Consider the following 19,947-nt stretch of genomic DNA (forward strand, 5'->3'; position numbering starts at 1 on the left):
CAACGCTAAACCAAAACCAAGCTGACTTTCGGGGACAATGTTCTTCTTTTGGTAACTGAGACATTGGGGGTGGGGAAGAGACAAAAGAAGGGAGTAGGTGCTAATAATGAAAGCTACCCCTTACAGAATATTTACTGTGTGCCAGGCATTGCACTAGGTGCCAGAAACTCCATTCTTTTAACTGGATAGTGACGGTGCACAAAGGGTACCTTCATTGTTCAGTTATCAGAGAGGCCTTGGTCACGGCAGGTACTCCATCACTGAACTGAAATGTTTGCTTTCAGGTTGAAGGTCAGCATCGTGTGCTTAAGATCTACCTGCTTCTCGTCAGTATGCGCAACAGCTCAGGAAATCCCTATGAGCAGTAATACCATGGATTTAATCAATCAACTAAAAGCAAATCCCCAAACTACTTCCAGCCGGTCAGCCTGGTGGTGCAGCATAGGGCCCCATCACCGGATGTGGGATCCTGCAGGTTCAAAGAGGATGGATGGTGTTAAGTGTGTTCAGGAATTTTAAGACAATGTGAAATATTTCATTACACTCAGCACTGTGTTAACTAAGCCCTTTAAATATCCGTAGACGGCACAACCTGGAAGTTATAAAGACTGATATACAGTGAATATTTTGCACATCCAGATTTGCTCAACTGGTACCTCCATTTTTCAGTTACCAGAGAAGTCAGTCTTGTAACTTGCAGGTACTCAGACACCTGAAATGTTTGCATGTCGGTTGAATTCTAACAAGGTTTGCTAAGCCTGCCCAGTAAGTGGTTTGGTTTTGTTTTTCTTGATAAATGTGTCCAATTGTTCAAGAAATTTCTATGAACATTAATGCCCTGGATCTAGCCTACCAGAGAAAAACAAATCTCCTTTCTTAAACTCAGTGGATTTAAAACAATGCTCAAAATCAAGTTTTATGGCAAATTCCAATACTTTGTCTAAAACTTACCTCTTATTTTTGTCACATTAATCGTGATCTGACCTGATGACTTGGTCCCACACAAAAGCAGAAAATTGGCAAAGCAGTTTCCTTAATCATTCTTCTACTGCTTGAAGAGCACATATGTTTATATTGGAAATGTCTGCCACATGTTTCTACCAGTTCATATGCCTGGCCCAACCCATGAGGAGATGCCTGACCTCTCCAGGTAAATACAATATGCAGGGCTGACGTATTGCTGGAGGTAAGATCCAGAGATAATTCATGAAAAGATTCAAAGGCCCCATCAGCCCAGTGCCAGGGGTATAGGATACTCACACAAAGTAAAAGACATGCTGCAACATCACTGCTAAGAGAGACGCCTCCTTGGATCCTGGAGGGACACGTTTCACCCTCCGGACTACCCCTCCAGGCCATATGCCAGGTGACACAGACGGTCCCCCTTCAAATAGAACCTGGAGCAGAAAGGGGCTCTTCGGCAAGCCCAGGCTCAGGCAAGGCAGTTCTGCTGGGGTCACATGATCCAACAGACCTGAAGCTAATGGAGGTGATGCCGCGAGTTGGTGGTGGCAAGCACGAGGGAGAGGCAGCTCTGGAAGAGGGCTGTCGTCTCTGCATCTTGAAAAATCGCTCCTGATTATGTTACAGGGCTCCGGAAGGGATCGAATGTCGACCGTGGACAGCAAGTGGTCAGGCCTCCAGGACTGCCCATCGTGACTTGCGTTTAGACCCATCAACTCATAGGATCAGGTGAGCCCAGAGATAACTTAACACAAGATGGTACATCCAGATTGAGCCCCAGCAGGACAAGAGGGCACAGGTGAGCCATGTGAGCAGGTAGCCAGACCCTTTGCCCCCCACCATGGTTGCATCAGTACCCCTCCCGCAACTTACATGAATGGCCATGTGCAGGGGAAGGGGGTGTCCCATACAACCAGTTGAAGCAGGAAGAAAGCGCCCAAACTTGATTAAGGATGGGCTGGCTCAGTGAGAAAATTCAAGCTCAAAAATGGATGGCAGCTCCGTTGTAACCACAATCAGGCATGACCTTGAAAGAGAGCGGAAAGGGGAAATCTTCCTGAATAGGCAGTGTGCCTGGTTATGTTCATGGTGGGGAAGGAAAGGTGGCCTAAGATAAAAATACATATGGACTCATATATATTGAATGATCTGGCTGGCTATTTCAGGGACCTGGATGACCAAGGAGGAGGAGGTCTGGGACGGAGGACCCTTATACGAATGGACATCAGGGTGTGGGCACAGGGTGGGAAGACCTCTGAATGCTGTGCTTAGCAGAAAGCATCCCCCTCAGAAGAGATGCCAGTCAGCCACATAGATAGGATGTCCACAGAGAGAACGACCTCATTCTTCCTGAAGATTGCATGGTCATCTATTGCCTGACTGTACCCCAATTTATTTAACTATGCCCTAATGATGAACTGCAATTTCCAGCCTTGCTATTATAAACAATACTGCAGTAAATATCTTTGTATACAATGATCATTCCACAGATGTAAGAGTATATATGTAGCTTAAATTCCTAGAAGTGACACATCTATTAGAATGGCTAAAATCAAAACATCGACAACACCAAATGCTGACAAGGACGTGGAGCAACAGGAACTCTCATTCATTGCTGGTGGAAGTGCAAAATGGTACAGCCACTTTGGAAGGCAGTTTGGCAGTTTCTTACAAAACTAAACATACTCTTACCATATGATCCAGCAATCTTGCTCTTTTGTGTTTACCCAAAGGAACTGAAAACTATGTGTGCACAAAAACCTGCATATGGATGTTTATAGCAGCTTTATTCATAACTGCCAAAATTTGGAAGCAACTAAGATGTCCTTCACTAGGTGAGTGGATAAATAAACTGCGGTTCACCTAGACAATGGAATATGAGTCAATAATAAAAATAGATGAACTAGGGAGCCATGAAAAGACACAAGGAAACTTAAATGCATTATAAGTGAAAGAAGCTTATCTGAAAGGCTGTATACCATATGATTCCAAAATGTTATGTGGAATTCTGGAAAAGGCAAAACTATAGAGACAGCAAAAAGATCAGTGGTTGTCAGGGGTTGGTGGGGAGGGATGAACAATCAAAGCACAGGGGATTTTTAAGGCACTGAAAATACTCTCTCTGATACTGTGATGCTGGATATAGCTCATTATGGATTCGTTAAAGTCCACAGAATATACACCAAGAGTGAAACCTAATGTAAACTATGGACTTGGGGTGATAATGATGTGTCAATGTAGGTTCGTCTATTGTAACAAATGTGCCACTCTGGTGAGGGATGTTGGGGCATACTGTGCATGTGTGGAAAAGACAGGTATATGGGAAATCTCTGTACTTCCCACTCAGTTTTGCTGTGAACCTAAAACTGCTCTAGAAAAATAAAGTCTATTTTTTAAAATCCTAGAGGTGATACTGCAGGACCAAAGGATATATGCATTTAAAATTTTAATACCTACAACAAGAGCTTTCCAGAAGCAATTCACATCAGCATCAGGTTTACCACATTGTGTCAGTTTCCAGTGTACAGCATACCAGTTCACTCACACATGAACATACATATATTCCTTTTCATATTCTTTTTCATTTTGGGTTACTACAAGATATTGACTATAGTTCCCTGTGCTATATACAGTATAAACTTGTTGTTTATCTATTTTATAGATCGTATTTAGTATCTGCAAACCTCAAACTCCCAACTTGTCCCTTCCCATCCCTTTCTCCCTCTGGTAACCATAAGTTTGTTTCCTATGTCTGTGCATTTGTTTTGTAAATATTCATTAGTGTTTTTTTTATTTTAGATATATATATGATATCATGTGGTATTTTTCTTTCTCTTTCTGGCTTATTTCACTTAGAATGGTGATCTCCAGGTTCATCCATATTGCTGCAAATGGCATTATTTTATTCTTTTTATGGCTGAGTATTCCATTATATAAATATACCACAGCTTCTTTATCCAGTCATCTGTTGATGGACGTTTAGGTTGTTTCCATGTCTTGGCTGTTGTAAATAGTGATGCTATGAACATTGGGGTGCACATATTTTTTGAATTAAGGTTCCCACTGGATATATGCCCAGGAGTGGAATTGCTGGATCATATAGTAAGTCTATTTGCAGTCTTCTGAGGAATCTCTATCCTGTTTTTCATAATGGCTACACCAAACTATATTTCCACCAACAGTGTAGGAGGGTTCCCTCTCCATGTATCATGCGTGGACTTTTGAATGATGGCCATTCTGACTGGTGTGAGGTGATACCTCATTGTAGTTTTGATCTGCATTTCTCTGATAATTAGTGATATTGAGCATTTTTTTTCATGTGCCTGTGGGCCTTTTGTATGTCTTCATCGGAGAATTGCTTTTTTAGGTCTTCTGCCCATTTTTAGATTGGGTTGTTTGTTTTTTTCTTATTAAGTTTTATGAGCTGTTTACATATTCTGGAAATTAAGCCCTTGTCAGTCTCATCTTTTGCAAATTTTTTCTCCCATTCTGTAGGTTGTCTTTAAGTTTTGCTTATGGTTTCCTTTGCTATGCAAAAGCTTATAAGTTTAATTAGGCCCCATTTGTTTATTTTTGCTTTTATTTCCATTGCCTGGGTAGACTGCCCTAGGAGAACACTGCTAAGATTTATGTCAGAGAATGTTTTGCCTGTGTCTCCTAAGTAGGTTTATTTATTTACTCATTGAGGAGGTACTGGGGATTGAACCTAGGACTTTAGTCATGCTAAGCATGCACTCTACCACTTGAGCTACACCCTCACCCGCTCTGAGCTACACTTCATTAGAACATGCATGGTTCTTTGTGTAGCCTGAAATCCTGACAGCTGCTGAATAAACTCCTGGTAAAATAAAGTTAAGCACTGTAGCAGAAATGATATGCAAAGTGACCGTTTAGAGTAGCCTGAATAACTCAGTTGCTTTTTTGGTCAAACATGGGTAAGTGGACAAACACTGGGCAACTACTGCAGAATTACACAAGACACTGTTGTTAAGCCTGGGGATTCCTTTCCAATAGCTACCTTAGTAAAGTACCACAAATCAGGGGGGTTAAAATAAATTTATTGTCCCATGGTTCTGGAGGCTAGAAGCCTGAGATCAAGGTTTTGAGGGCCACAGTCCCTCTGAAACTTGTAGGAGAATCCTTTCCTCGCCCTTGGCAGCATCTGGTGATTTGTGGACGATCCCTGGCATTCCTTGGCTTGCAGCTGTAGAACTGCCATCTCTGCCTTTGACATCACATGGCGTTTTCCCCGTGTATCTCTGTCTCCACGTGGCCATCTTATCAGGACAAACTGTTCCTACTCCAATATGACCTCATCTTAACTACACCTGCAATAACTCTACTTCCAAGTAAGATCCCATTCTGAAGGACTAGGGTTTAGGATTTCAGCATACCTTTTTGGGAGGGACACAACTTAACCCGTATCAACCTTTCTCTAGAATTTTTGGGAGAAGGTGAGGGAGAGAGATGGTAAAAGCCAAAGATGCTGACATCTTCTACATACATTGCATTCAGCCTGCCTAAGCCTACAGTTACAGCCTCAGCATTCTCTGTTAAGCGTGGTTACCAAAAGCTTAAATCCAGACTTCAGAGGAATTTACAAAGCACTTCTGCCCCTTTCTTGCTTTGTGCTCCACTGAACTGTATGTTCCACCTTTAGCCGTCACCCTGCCACGCTACCCCTTACAGGACGAGTTGCAAAGTTTAAGTTAAGAAAAAGGAACTAAGAAGGGTTGAATGATTCCCCCATCAGATCACAGATTGCTCCGTGGGACCCCTCCGTGGTCTCCCTTTGGGAGAGGCTAGAACCCACAGGTGGAACTGTCCTTGAAGTAACCCCAACTGTTCTAAGATTTCGCTCAAAAGACGTCCTTTTTGAATTCAACACCTGTTTGGCCACCCAATCTAGTAAGAGTCTATTCACTGAGGGCCAGATTTTACTCCTTGGTTCAGTCACACCCCCACCAAAGCCCTTTCCATCTTTCTGTGGGTAGGATTTGAACTTCTGCTTGTTGTCTCAGAGTTAATATACAGCCTTTCCTTGCTTTCCTGAGGTATTTTGTACTATTAATCCACTCACATCTAAGTGGTTGGTTTTCTTCTTTCCCAAATAGACCTTTGAGCATTTCTTGGTTCTTCCAGTGGCCAAGGAATTTTATCCTAATTTCTAAAAAGGCAGTAAGAACTTATCCTTATTTTAAAATGGGGAAAATATATATAATTGCCTTGCATTTACTATGACCTCTCTTCCTATTGAATATATATATATAAAATAAATATAAATATATATTTAGAGTAGGCCATGATTTTTAAATTTTTTTTTTGGTGTGATGACTATGGGAGTCCAGATGATCCTCCAGCCAATATTTATTCCCTATGCCGTTCCCCAATTTTATTTTTTTTAAGCACCATGGATATTTCCTTTAGATTCGATGCTAGTAAATAATTCTTGTCTTGTATATTATATGACAGTTGGGCGGGATTTTTTTTTTAAGCATGACAGTTTTGTCAGGGATAATTATTTTCACATTATCATCTGACTGATTCTTAGAAACGGAAGCAACACAGAGAGGGTTTTTTGTTTGTTTGTTTGTTTTTAAATCAGCTACACTTGAACTATTTATCTTTTGACTCTAGGCCCCAGAGAGTGCTGGCTGAAACACCCTGGTGGACTTCATTCTGGGGAAGGCAGAACGCAAAGGCTAGTCCTGCCTTCCCCAGCTTTGCAGCAGCAAGAGTTTTCTGGAAAGTAGAAAAGAGAAAAGAAGGGGAAGGTTAGATTTGAGTTAAAATTGTCACGTTCTCTCCAACTGGGAGAAGGTCATTCTTTGACGTGGGGTATGAGGTCCTGTATCTCTCTTGCTTTCATTAGTCACCTAACAAATCTTTCCCAGTATCAAATGCCTGCCTACTCATAAATCAGTAGAGTCAGCTTCAACGGACATCTTGCATCATGAATTTTTTTTCATTAACTTTGATTTTTTTAAAAATTTGCTTTGAAATGTATCTTGATTATTGACCTTCCCCCCAACCAGACTCCATAAATACTGCAGTTGAGGCAACTGCCTCACCCTAGTCCCAGCCTGTAAAAATATCGACAAGTCAACAAAGTTATCCATCTTTCTCAACCACTCTTAGATAAGAACCAGACTGGTGCCCTCACCATCCCCCAGCGTGCAGACGCCCCACCATGAAGTCTCTGTGTCCTCGTGGGTTTTAAGATCCTCTCCTCCGGCTTTCCCTGCACGTGGATTAAAATACATTGCGTTCTGACCAGTCTTCTCCCTCTGAGCAGCCGGAGTGCCTCGACCAGGTCCGCTTCTGCACTTCTGTTCACCGTATATCTCTTCCTCTTCTCAGAGCTATCCAAGTTTCACTCTTCGTCAACCCTGTCCTGCACAACCCCTTCCAGACCCGCGCTGACCCGCAACGGCGTCGGGTCCGGCAGCGCTCCAGCGCCCGAGCCGAGTGCTCGGCACGGGACGTGGGGTGACAGGCGCCGCCCCTGCCTGGACCGCCCGGGCAGCTCGCCGTCCGCGCGCATCCAGGAGCCGGGCATCGTGTGATCGCGTCTGCGCGCTCCGCCTTGTGCACCGGCGTGAGAAAGGGCTCCCGCCGCTCCCAGGTTCTTCCCGAGGCGCCGGGAGAGCGCGAAAATGCTCCCCGCGCGGCGGTGCGCAGGCGCAGCGGCGCGCGTCGCTTTTCTCGTTTTTCCCAGCCTCGTCCGCGGCAGCTCGGGCAGCGCGCCCGTCGCTCGGCCGCCCGGTAGGGGGCGCTGCGGGCGGGCGCCCGAGGCCGGCGCGGGCTCCTGGGGGGTGGTCTGGATCCGGCTCGCCGCCCTGGGGGCGGGGCCGGCGCGGGCGGGGATGGGGCGGGCGCGGGGGCGTCGGCCCGGTGCGGCGAGCGGCGGCGGCGGCGACCGCGGGCGGGGCGGCGGTCTGAGGCGCTCGGGTCCGACGCGGCGCCATGCGCGGCCCCCCTGGCTGGCCGCTGCGGCTGCTCGTGAGCCGGGGTTCGGCCGCCCGCGTCCCCGGAGTCCGGCCGCCGCCGACGCGCCTGGGGCCTGCGCGGCCTTGGGGCGCGGGGCCGGCGCTCCTCGCAGGTGAAGGAGCCGCGCGAGCCCCTCGCCGCTGGGCTGGCAGCTGCCCGGGCGGGGGTCCCGGCGGCCCCGCGGGCGGAGCGGGCCTCGCGCGGCTCCTGGGGCTGTGGGCGCGGCCCCCGGGCCCCTACAGGTGCGGGGCGCTCGCCGGGCTCGGTGCCCCCCGGCTCCCGCGCGCGGGGCTCCCCGGCGGCCCGGCCTTGGTCGCGCGGACGGGGGGCGAGGCCTGGCGGCGCGGGCCGGCGGTGCCTGCGGCCGCGGCGACCCCCGGCCGCGACCCGCTGCTGCGGCCCGCGGCGGCCCGGCGCTCGGAGGCCCGGAAGCTCTTAAGGCTGGCGCACCCCGAGCGCTGGAGACTGACAGGTGGGTCCTCCCGTCCTCTTCCCTCTGTCGCCGGCACGCCTTACCGAGCGCGAGGGCCCGGGGCCACCGGGGGGACATGGCGGGAGCGGCAGAGGCCCTGGGCCACTGGAAACGGCGAGGAGGGACGGGATGGCTTCCCCCCGGCGTTCTCCCGGCAAGTGCCGGACGGAGCGCGTCTCCCAGTAGCATTGCCAAGGCTTTCGGGTCAGCTGGGAATCCGTTCACAGAACTATCTTAATCTTTGTTTTCTCAGCTTGACATATTATACCAGTGAAGCAGTACCTCCTTCTTACAATCTTTGCGTCTGTTCTACTTTCGCTTTGCCAGCATTCTCAAAATGACCTGAGTCATTCTTTGTAAAATTAATTCTAGCCCCAAATAGACTTATTTTGTAATATGCACTTGCACTTACACTTACCTAAAAAACATTATTTGCTTTAGGTAAGTTTATTAAGCAGTCAACGGTAGTTTTAATGTGACACAAAACAATCTGTATCTTTCAGATTTGTCTCATGCCTTTGCCTTCCTGGGTGGCAGGCAGGAAGTTACTAAACTCTTTTCAGGACAGTCAACACTGACCAAGATCAGTGATCTGTACACTGTAGAAGCTTTGAGAAACTAGCTCATAACCCAACTGAATCATAATTGAGTAACTTTTTAAAGAAATCAAAATGAATATTTTTAGAAACAAAATCCAGATAAACAGGTTTTCATTTTTAGCCATGAATGGAGAAATGTTTAATGCAAGGGCCTTGTAACATATAAAAGGTTTTGAGATTTTTCCAAGTGTTTGTTTCTTTAATATTTATTGTGCCTCATTGTGTGCTATCGGTTGGTTTACATTGGTGAGCGGAAGGACACATGGTTCTGCTCCTGTTGGGGCTTGCAGTTTTGTCGGGGAGAAACAATGAACAGATCGTGTATGACCAGATATAAAAAGTAGCTGTGATGAGGGCTTGGAAAGAGGACCTGTGAGGTTATCAGGTGCAACCGTTCAAACGGGTGAATCCCAGGCTCTTTACTACAAACCCATTGCTTTAGACAGGATAGTCCTAGTGAGTGATTTGTGATTTAGGGCAGGTTGGTGCCATGGAGGAGGCACTTAAAGTGGGAACATTTTACCCCTCACTGTCTTAGGGGGATTCTTGGTGTCACTGAGGCATAAAGAGAATTATCTCGTTGCTTAGTAAGTTGTGTGCATATTTTCAAGGATCTTTCAAAGATCTTTTCCTCTTTTTAAAGAAAAATTTGAGACTAGGAGCGCTCACTGGATTGTGAGCTCTTGTGAAAGGGACTGTGTCTGATTCAACTTTTTGTGTCTAGTTCTCAGCATGTGTGTGGCACAGAGCAGGGTGCCTTAGAAGAAGGAATAAATGACAGTACAACCAAGTCCAGACTGTGGCCTGAATTTAGAGACCCTGAGCACTGCGGGGTATTTCCATCATTCCCACATGTAAGTCAAAGTCAGTGGAAGGAAATCCACGTTGTTTCTGAAGGTGTTTTTGGTGTCAGGCTTTCCTGGTGCCCACATGTGCTCAGCCACATTGGGTAGCCCAGCCCAGCCCAGCCCAGCCAGCCCTGTACCCTCCTAGCCCGTTCCCACATGTCTTGCCGTGTTAGTGTGCTAAGATATGCTAGCATTAAACAAGGCATAGGCTGTACCTCCTTTTATTTTAAGGAGGGGAGCTATTTATATCTGCTGTATTGAATAACTAGGTACATATAATTTGAGGAAATAAATCTGGGGTTGGTTCACTAATTTTTTTCCAGTTTTTAAACAGATACTAAATATATATGGTGTATAATAAGGAAATCTGATGAAAGCTCCTTATTAGGATGTATGATTTCCTCAAAAGTCATTAATATATTGAAGGCACTCTGGATGTTGGCATTTGTAAGATTGAGAGGAAGTGGTGGGGGGTCATCATTCATTTGTAACGTATCATTGTAAGAGCAGCCGCAGATGTTAATACACCTCTGTAAACTGATGGAAATAAAAAGCACGATGTGTGTGTGTATTTTTTAATCAAGAGACCAAAAAAGCTGAGTTAAAGAGAAGGAATTCCAGTGTTAATTTTTAGAAACGTAAATACAGAAATCCTTTTTCAAAAATTCAGCTATCCATTTGAATAAAAATACATTCATCGGTGTTCAGCAGTTTGCTGAGTATGTCATCTGGACTGTGTGACCAGGAAACTTTGCTGAAGTGATTTGTATCAGAAACTTTGAAAACGTGGTCTACCATTTGAAATGCTTATAGATACCTGCTGAGGACAGTTTTGGTAGTATTTCTATTTCTCTTTTAAAGAACTGCAGTCCTCGAAGCCCCCCTCCCCCTTTTCCGCCTTCCCTGTCTCACTTTGTGTAGTTTGCAGATATCTTCCTCCAGCTCTGGCCTGCAGAGCTGCTCTCCAGCCTCTTTTTTTTTTACTGATAATTCTTCATCTTATCACCTTAGTCACAGAGTCTTAAAAGATGGAGGAGCTCACTGAGGAGCCCCCTGTGGCCTGAAGGGATAAGAAGTAATTGGTCAGAGCCATCTTGCTGCGCCTGGCAGATGGAAGGGGCTGCTGAGGACCCCGAGCACCCCAGTAAGTCAGAGGCAGGGAGCCCTGTGCACGAAGTTGGGTCTCAGGCGTGAGTTCTTTGTGTGGTGGCCTCAGTGCAGAGGAGCTTGCTTTGCGCACTTGACCAGGGGCTCCCCCAGGCAGGCTCCTGGTCAGATGCGGAAGGTGCACATCCTTCCCGCTGTGTTCAGTTAGGGCCTCAGTGGAGGACTTGGGAGGGCACCTTTTACTTAAGGACTGATAAGGGCTTATGTGGTTTGAGATTAGGATTGTTCTTAGAAACTGACGCCTGCCAGGAGCCTTTGCTGAGTTTGTAGTTACATTTTATGAAGATAGACCGTGAAGTGACCAAACCGAGTAGCGAGATAAAACCATGGAGGCGGGCGGGAAGCAAGGAGAGGGCTTAGAATGGCTGCTTTTTGAAGCCCAAGTCAGGACAGAGCCTCTGACAAGAAAAGGACTGATGGGACAGTGAGGCTGAACCTTCGCGACTGTTCCAGAAAGCCAGGGATGTTGTGTGCTATGGAGATACCATATTGCAGAGAAAACATTAACGTTCTGTAGCTGTGCTGTGAAATGTGCTAGTCAGAGTTAATTGAAGTGTAAAATATATACCAGAATTTGAAAGGATTTAGTATGAAAAAAAAAGTAAACTGTTACTATTTTTTTAACGTTCATTACATTAATTAACATTTTGGATATCTTGGGTCAAATAAAATATGTTACTAAAATCAATTTACCTGTTTCTTTTTGTTCTTTTTAATGTGGTGGCAAGTGGAAAATTTTAAGTTCCATGGGTGGCTCCCATGGTGTGTCTGCTGGACAGCGAGCACTGAGTCAAAGGCAGGCCTCGCTGTTGACAGTATGGCACAGGTCAGACTCTGTAGCACACGCTGACATTCTGGCCTTGCTCAGATCTTTGTTCTACAGAGGACTCCACAAACCTGGAAAGTTTCCTAAGCTCTCCACTTCCTGCTCATCTGTCAGCCCCTCTTCACTTCCTGCCCCATCCAGCTTAGATGCCGGGTTCCTTCACCTCGGCCGCTGACCTGCACGTACCCTCTACCTCGTTGTCCCCTGTAGACACCTGAAAACTCAGCATGTCTAAAATCCAGAGTTACCTTCCTCCCCGAAGCTGCCTTTCCTCCTCCATCCCTTCTCTCAGAGAGTGGAGCTGCTGTGTGGACCCCATGGCTGAAACCAGACATAGATCATTTTTGACTCCTTGCAGTGACAGCGGAAACACAGATAATAACTGATACTTACTGTTCAGTAGACACTGGACACTGTGCCAGACGCTCTGCATATGCATATTTCATGTACACCTCAAACATTTCCATGAGGGAGGTGTTATTTTTATTTCCATTTTACAGATGAAGAAACTGAGACAGAGAGGTTGAGTGACTCATTCAAGTTCAAACAGCTAGATGGCAGAGCTAGTGTACTGACCCTGTCAGTCCCAACTTCAGAACCGGGCTTTCCAACATGCTCCCCAAATCCAAAAGTCATCAGGTCCTGTAGTCTAGTTCTTCAAAATATCTGCAATCCTCGTCACCCTCCTTATCCTCTCTGCCCTACCCTGGTTCACTCTGGGGGCCCCTCTCGCCTGGAAGCTGCGGCCACTGGCCTCCAGTGCTTTCTTTTCACTCTGCAGCCAGAGAGGATCATTTAAAAAGCAAATCTGACTGCTTCCCAGACTGAAGCTCTTTTAAGGCCTGCCTTGCGCAGGCAGCAACCCCTGTTCTACTTTAGCACCAGGACCTGGAACTTCTCCACTTCCTTTCTCAGTCCTTCTTCCTCCGCACCTCTGGTGCCTGCTCCAGCTTTCTTTATCCCGCAGCCTTTCTGCTCCTTTTCCTGTCCTGACCCCCAGGCTGGCCGGTGCTGTTTCCTCTGCCTGGAATGTGGGAAGACGAGGAAGACAGTCTTTGTCTTGGAACATGGTTCTTCATTATTTGAATTGGGTGACCTTGGCCAAGCTCCCTCACCTCTCTGTGCTTGAGTTTTCTCTCTGAAAAGAATGAGGACCATCAGAGCGTTGTTGGAAGAGACAGTGCATGTCCAGTGCCTCAGATAGTGGTGAGTGCAGCATCTTTAGTCCCTGAATGGCAGTTGGGATAGCGGTACCTGCCTCCTATAGTCATCAAATGAATCATTAAAAGGTCTGTCCCACATCCAGCTGGTGGTAGGCATGCTTTATTGCCTCTTCCACCCACCCAAACCTGCCCTTCCAGGAGCTGTGTACATTTTAGATTTTCTTTCCTCTTTCTTTTGAAGGAGATTCCTTTCATTCTTTGAATGCCGGGATTCAATAGAATGAAGGTAACAGAAGGATACTTGAGGGTATGTCAGGAGACAGATAACAGTTGCAGGGGGCCCATCCAGCAAGGACGGGGGCCAGCGAGATGCTTAAGTACAGAGAAGAGGGGGAGGAGAATTTCAGAAGGACTGTGGTATCCTTGGCTTGTTGGGTTTAGGGAGGAATCTGAAATGACAGTTGTGGGGCAAGTCTAAAGTATTATTAATGTCAAAGACAGTGCTGTGCAGTAAAACCTTAATGAACACGAACCCAGCTAACCAAAGACTGAAAAAAATTATTTTTTACTTTTGTATTCATTGAACTTGTAGAAGAAAGGCAAATGGCAATAAAACAAGCTGTTAATCACTTTTTTAATTATAAGGAAAAAGAGGGGATCCTAAAACGAATTTGGATTCAGCTAAATTCTTTCCACTTTGTAATCATCATCATTACTGTGTAAGAACCAGCACGTGTTCATGATACGCAGGTTCTTATTTTAGAAACATAACTGTGAATTCGAAGACTAAAGGAGGGAGAGAGAGAGGTCTTTATAGTATTTCACATACATTACACTTTTGGAAGTATTTGCCGAAGTGAGAGAACAGACTAGAGAAACTAGCTACAGATGAAAGGTGAAACAAACGCTTTTGGGTTGAGCCCTGGCTCCCCAGGTCGCTGGTTTGCGAGCGAGCCGGTTCATGCTTCGGTCCCTCTTGGCACTGTCGTCAGGAACACGGCGTTTTGAAACAGGACCCCAGGTCTTACACTGAAATCAAATGGCCCTTGGCCAGGTTCACGTTATTCAGTGAAATTATGATTGTGGGACTTTAAGGCGCTGTGCAGAGGAGTCATTTCCACGTGGAGTTCCTGAGCCGCCAGATCTTAGGTTTCTATTTAGGCTGTCGTCGAACTTTGGTCTAATACACTTCTATGCCTCTTCTGCCAATGCTCACTTTATTTGTTCATTCATCCAACAACTATTTATTGACCTTTTATTGTATGCATGTCCCTGTAGGTAGTGGGGATACAACAGTGAACAAAACAAAAATTTTTTATCCTGATGGAGTGATAACAGTAAACAAGTGAAACACCTGGAATGCCAGGAGGTGGGAGGTGCTGGGAGACAAATGGGGAGGGAGGGAGGGAGACGGGCACTGCTGGGAATCTGTATTTCAAATCAGGTAGTCCGAGCAGGCCTCGAGAAGGGGGTGTTAGAGGACCCCAGGGAGGGGAGAGAGGGATTGGGTGAAACATTCCCTGACAAGCTCCCGTTTCTCCTACGGCTCTGTTTGTCAACCAGTTGGCACTGAGTTCGCCGTGTACTTGTATTAAGGTTATGTAGAAGTAAAGACTTTAATTGGAGGGTTGACGTTAGGCAGGACACAGATAGAGAAGCAACTGCTGTTTGCAGGGTGTTGGGAGCTCCCATCTCCTGGGCTCAGTCCGTGCTGTGTCCACCCGGGAGCCTTGCCGCTGGCTCCAGTGATGGTGCTAGCTGGGTTCCTAACAGGACCAAACTCAAAAGGTACTCAGTGGATGCAGCGTGCCCCCAGCCATCCAGTGCCACGCTTCAGAGGGAACCTCTGTTGCCTGCTTCCTGTTACTCTCCTGGAGGTGTTCTGTGCATAGATGAACTTGAAAACCAACAAGCAAAAAAACCCCCAAATGTTAACATTTGTGCTCTGGGCTTTTTTCATGAACAGTGTATCTTGGTGGATTGTTTCATATTGATTGCTCTACAGTCACCTCATTCTTTTTAGTGACTGCATAATATTTATAAAATAAGTGCTCCATAATTGATCTAATTTGTTCTCTACTGATGAATGTTTAGGCTATGTTGAATCTTTTGCTGGTATAAGCAATGCGGTAATAAACATCCTTGAATGCATGATTTTTACATACATGTATGTAGTGTATCTGTAAGTTAAAATCTCAGAGAATTGGTGGACGAAAGGGAGTGTGCATATACATTCTGACCGGTAAGATCACACTGCTCTGCACTGTAGATGTACAGCTTGCACACCCACTAACAGTGTAAATGTTTCTTGTACCACAGCTTCGCCAACACGGTGTGGCCAAACTCTCTGATCTTTGCCAGTCCAGTAGATACAAAGATAAATCTTTGTCATGTAAATTTGCATTCCGCTTATTATGAATGCAGTTATCTGTGATACATGTTTTTCCTAACTGGATTTTCTCACTGTTTTCTTTCCTGGTGAGGCTCTGTCCCCTCTGTCTGTTTTTTAGATGTTTGAACAGTTGTGTTCTCGTCTGTTTTTATATCATGCTGATAATTCTGGTGCTTTGTTCTCCAGAGTCATAATAGTAAGAAGGAACACATCACATGTGTATTGGATGCCCGTAACTATTTTCCAAAGGCTATTTAAAGTGCTTTGAAATTTTAGGTATAATTGAGAGCTTTACTTGCACAGTTTGATCTTCAAGATAAGACACAGTTAGATGCCAAGGAATAACAACGTACAGCATGAATGTAAGAAAAATATCGTCTGAGTTGAACCCCCAGATCAAGAGGCAGGGAGGGACGCCAGAGCGGGATTTTGCGGCTAGCGCTCAGTTACTCCCGCCAGAGGAGAGCTGAGCGGACCAGGGCAAAGCAGAAGGTGTCTTGCCGGGGTACTTGGGTGTGGCCAGCCCCCCCTCCCCGCAGTCGTCCCACATGGTCTGGCCCTAAGGAGGCCCTAAGGGTCCAGGAGCTAAAGGGAGGAAACCCCCAGCTCTGAGCGCACCACGTGCCCTGCAGAGTTCATTGGGAAAAGAGGCGTGATGAACTCCACCCCTTGACCGGAGCACCGCTGAACCTGAGAGGTGCTTGTGTTTTCCAGCTGCGGTTGGGTTTCTGGCGGTGTCCAGTGTCATCACCATGTCTGCTCCCTTCTTCCTGGGGAAGGTCATCGACGTCATTTACACAAACCCCACTGTGGACTACAGCTATAACCTGACCCACCTCTGCCTTGTGCTCAGCGGCGTGTTCCTGTGCGGGGCTGCTGCAAACGCTGTTCGTGTCTACCTCATGCAGACTTCAGGTAAAATGTCCCTCCTTGGGCGGCGCGTCATCTCAGAAACCTTGGAGGGGGATCTCGTGGGTTAGTGGCTCTCTGGCTCATGTGCTCCAGCCCCCAGCCTTTCCTCCATTCCTAGCGTCACATGGGCCCGAGCCCAGGGTCTGGCCCGGTGCCGGAGCCGTGCATTGCATTACGGCGGCCGCTCTCGTCTCAGCTCTTTCACGTGAACCAGAGTCGAGCCCTGAGGGAAACAGACGGTGTGTCTTCGGGGAGGTTGGAGTTCTGGGCCTTCTTGAAGCTTCTGCAGAAGCCACTCACCTGCCCCACGCTGTGTCTCCCCTTCAGGAGGCGCTGGGATGGTAGTTTGCACGGTGCTTCTGTAAGGCCTGCTTGTTAATAAGCATTGACCACATGTGACGACAGAGCCGGCGATACCCAACTCTTAGGTCGGTTGCTGGCCATTTAGCTGATAAAATACTCCAGATAATTAACCAGTTCTTGCCATTTGAACATGCAATCCAGGAAAGGAACAAAGTCAATCCAAGGAGGAACAAAATTAGCTCTTGAGAAGTTAATATAGGAAAACGTTTTGTAAATGATCCTTAAAAAAGTATCTCTTGATCATACTATATCCGTCACTGTATCTTCTCCGCAGTCTGTAGTTACGACAGAAGATGAGTGCTTGTTACCAGTGAGAGCCGGGGCTCGGGGGCACGGGGCCCACCAGACCCATGCCCCTCCGTCACCCTTTGGGCGGGGGCGCCAGTCATGCCGCAGAGGCTGCAGCTCTGAGGACGTGATGCCGTCGGGCCAGGCGCAGTGTGTGAGGTGGCTGTGCCCACACTGATGCTTTCCTGTTTGCCTTGCAGGTCAGCGCATTGTGAATAGGTTGAGAGCGTCTCTCTTTTCCTCTGTTCTGAGGCAGGAGGTTGCTTTCTTTGACAAGACTCGCACGGGGGAACTGATTAACCGCCTCTCCTCAGACACTGCACTCCTGGGGCGCTCGGTGACTGAAAACCTCTCAGATGGGCTCAGGGCCGGAGCCCAGGCTTCTGTTGGCATTGGCATGATGGTATGTCGGCCCGGCTTCCGTTGGTACCTTCTGGTCGGGGCGTGGCCTGCACCGGCCCTCTCAGGCCTGAGATGAGCTCAGGTGAGCTGTTCTGATGACTCTATAAGCCACTTGGCCAAGAGGGCTGTCACCGAGGCTGCGGGACAAGGCTGCGGGACGTGGCGCTCGCCTCTTCCTTGGTGGCCTCCTGCACCTTCATTTCTCCAGAATGATTTCTTATCTGGAGAATGGACTGTTGCATTTAAAAAAGATTACCTTATTGCCTGAGTTTTCTGAGAACGTGTGCCTGAAGGCAGGAAAGAGCAACAGGAAGGAGGCCTCCGGGTGCCGAGCCGTGGGTTAGAGGGAAGCCTGTCTGTCACACCCGCTCCGGAGGCAGGGGGCTGCCGCTGTGCTCTTGACGAGCCCAGGGGCTGATTTCCTCTCCTCCTCTCGGGAGGAGGAGCCCCTCCTGCTCACACAGGTCGATCTGCACCCCTTTGAGGTGAGCCCTCTCACCCCACGGCCTGTGCTCTTTCCTTCCCTGCCTGGGGGCCTGGGCAGTCACGTCTGCATGCCTCGTGTCTTCCAACCAGGCTTCTCTTCAGCCCTGCGCTGCTGGCCGGTAGAAGTGTAATACAGGCCACATAGGCAGATTTAAATTTTCTAGCAGGAAAAAGAAAGGTGAGATTAATCTTAATAATATATTTTACTTAACTCAATATGAAAAAATATTATCAGTTTTACATGTATTTAATATAAAATTTTTTTACATCGAGATTTTAAAATACAGTGTGTATTTTATACTTATGGAGCATCTAAATCTGGATGCTAAATTTTCATTGGAAATATTTGATGTATATGTAGATTTCATAAAATTTGTGGTTAAAAAAATGTATTGACATACCAGATTTTCCAGACATATTTAAAACTTCACCAGTAACTGAAAAGAAATGAGGTGTCAGTTTTTAAATTTATATTTTAATTAATTAAAAACTAAATAAAATAAAAAATTTAGTTTCTTGGTTACACTAGCCACTTTTCAAGTGCCCAGCAGCCGTGTGAGGCTGTCACCACGGATGGTGCAGTTCTAGACCCCTAGACGGAGGACTGTAACTCACCTGTTCTCACTGGTGGGAAAGCTTAGATTCTTGTCCTGTGTCCTGCATAGCATTCAGTCCAGAGCAGAAGGATGTGCCAGAGTAAGCCTGTGAGATCGGACTTAGGGAATGGAAGACAGCTTTGAAATCTCATGTATTCCCAGCCAAGAGAGAAGCAGAGCTCTGGGAGAAGACCCCTTCTGCACTACAGCAGAAGATACTAATAGTCTGGGTTCAGGAAGAGCTGGGAACCTCCTTTCATAACAGCAGGTTACCTTGGGCTGTGTAACAAAGTGCCACACGGGGGCTCAAATAACAGACGTTTATTTCCCACATTTCTGGAGTCTAGAAATCCAAGACCAAGATGCCGACACAGGTTCATGCTGAGGCCTCTTTGGCTTGTGTGCAGCCACCACCTCGCCATGTGCTCACAGGGCCTTTCCTCCATGCTTACGTGGAGAGGACTGGTTCTCTGGTGTCTCTTCTAATAAGGACACTAATCCTATTTGATCAGGGCCCCACCCCTGTGACCTCATTTTAGCTTAATTACTTCCTCAGAGGCTCCGTTTCCAAATCCAGCTACACGGGGGTTAAGGCTTCAGCACATGAATTCCGGAGGGACACAAGCACTCTGCTTACAACAAAGTCTCATGAAGGGGCGTCACCTGGGGTCCTGGTCTTCAGCTCTGGAGGGACAGACGTGTTCTTTGTTTCTTACAATCTCCCTGGACCTGTATTATGGTAACCCCGCTCCCAAGAACCTAGTGTTTATACTATGTTGCCAGTTTAGTGATTTGCATTATGGGATCTTCCTCTTCACCTTAAGACGTGTGTTCCTGATATTCCAGCCCTCCTTTCTGGTGGCAGGACCCTGCATTACTCTTCAGGTTCTCTCTAAGCATGGAACCGGAGCACCGGGAGGCGGGTTGTTCTGAGACCACCTGCCAGGGCCTGGGGAACATCAGTGGATGTTCCTGACCCACCACAGAGGACACCCGTGCAGGGGGTTTGCTTGAGCTGTGTTGTGTTCAGGCCTGCCTGACGGCCTCAGTGCCCCTGCACGTGTCCTGCCCACCATCACCCTTTGCCTGCTGGGCCGCGTGGCTTGTCCGCTTATGTGGATCCTTCCATAAATTGAAGGTGCCATGCTCATTGCTGCTTCAGGGGCTCTGTACACTTGCTCTTGCAAGACCATATTACACTCAGGTGATTCTCTTTCTCTCTTTCACCTGTCCACTGTCTAACTCCCACCTCTCCTCTCCCCTTGGATGAAACCCCATGCGGTTCAGCTTTCTCCCAGGTGCCTAGAATAGTGTTTGCTGCATGTAGGCGTTCAGTAACAAGTTGCTGAATAAGTGAGTAAATAAATGATTGCCTCATCCATCCATTACTGTGCATTTCAGTCTGCAGCTTTTTCTCAGCTTTTAGGAGAGCCTGGTACTGATTATACTGTTTTAACAATTTATTGAAGAGATGCTAGTA

At 47.1% G+C, this 19,947-nt stretch overlaps 1 protein-coding gene across 1 annotated transcript in view; it reads left to right on the plus strand.

The window, feature by feature from the left end:
- Positions 1 to 7,816: 7,816 nt before the first annotated feature.
- Positions 7,817 to 19,947, plus strand: part of ABCB10 (ATP binding cassette subfamily B member 10) — a 33,978-nt gene continuing 21,847 nt past the window's right edge. Inside the window, exons 1-3 of the mRNA XM_006212370.4 lie at positions 7,817 to 8,425; positions 16,135 to 16,335; positions 17,184 to 17,386. Coding sequence (XP_006212432.3) covers positions 7,930 to 8,425; positions 16,135 to 16,335; positions 17,184 to 17,386 — 900 coding nt within the window. The 5' untranslated portion in view covers positions 7,817 to 7,929. The remainder of the gene's footprint in view (positions 8,426 to 16,134; positions 16,336 to 17,183; positions 17,387 to 19,947) is intronic.

This window comes from Vicugna pacos, chromosome 11, assembly GCF_048564905.1.
Source record: "Vicugna pacos chromosome 11, VicPac4, whole genome shotgun sequence".
NCBI classification, from domain to species: domain Eukaryota; kingdom Metazoa; phylum Chordata; class Mammalia; order Artiodactyla; family Camelidae; genus Vicugna; species Vicugna pacos.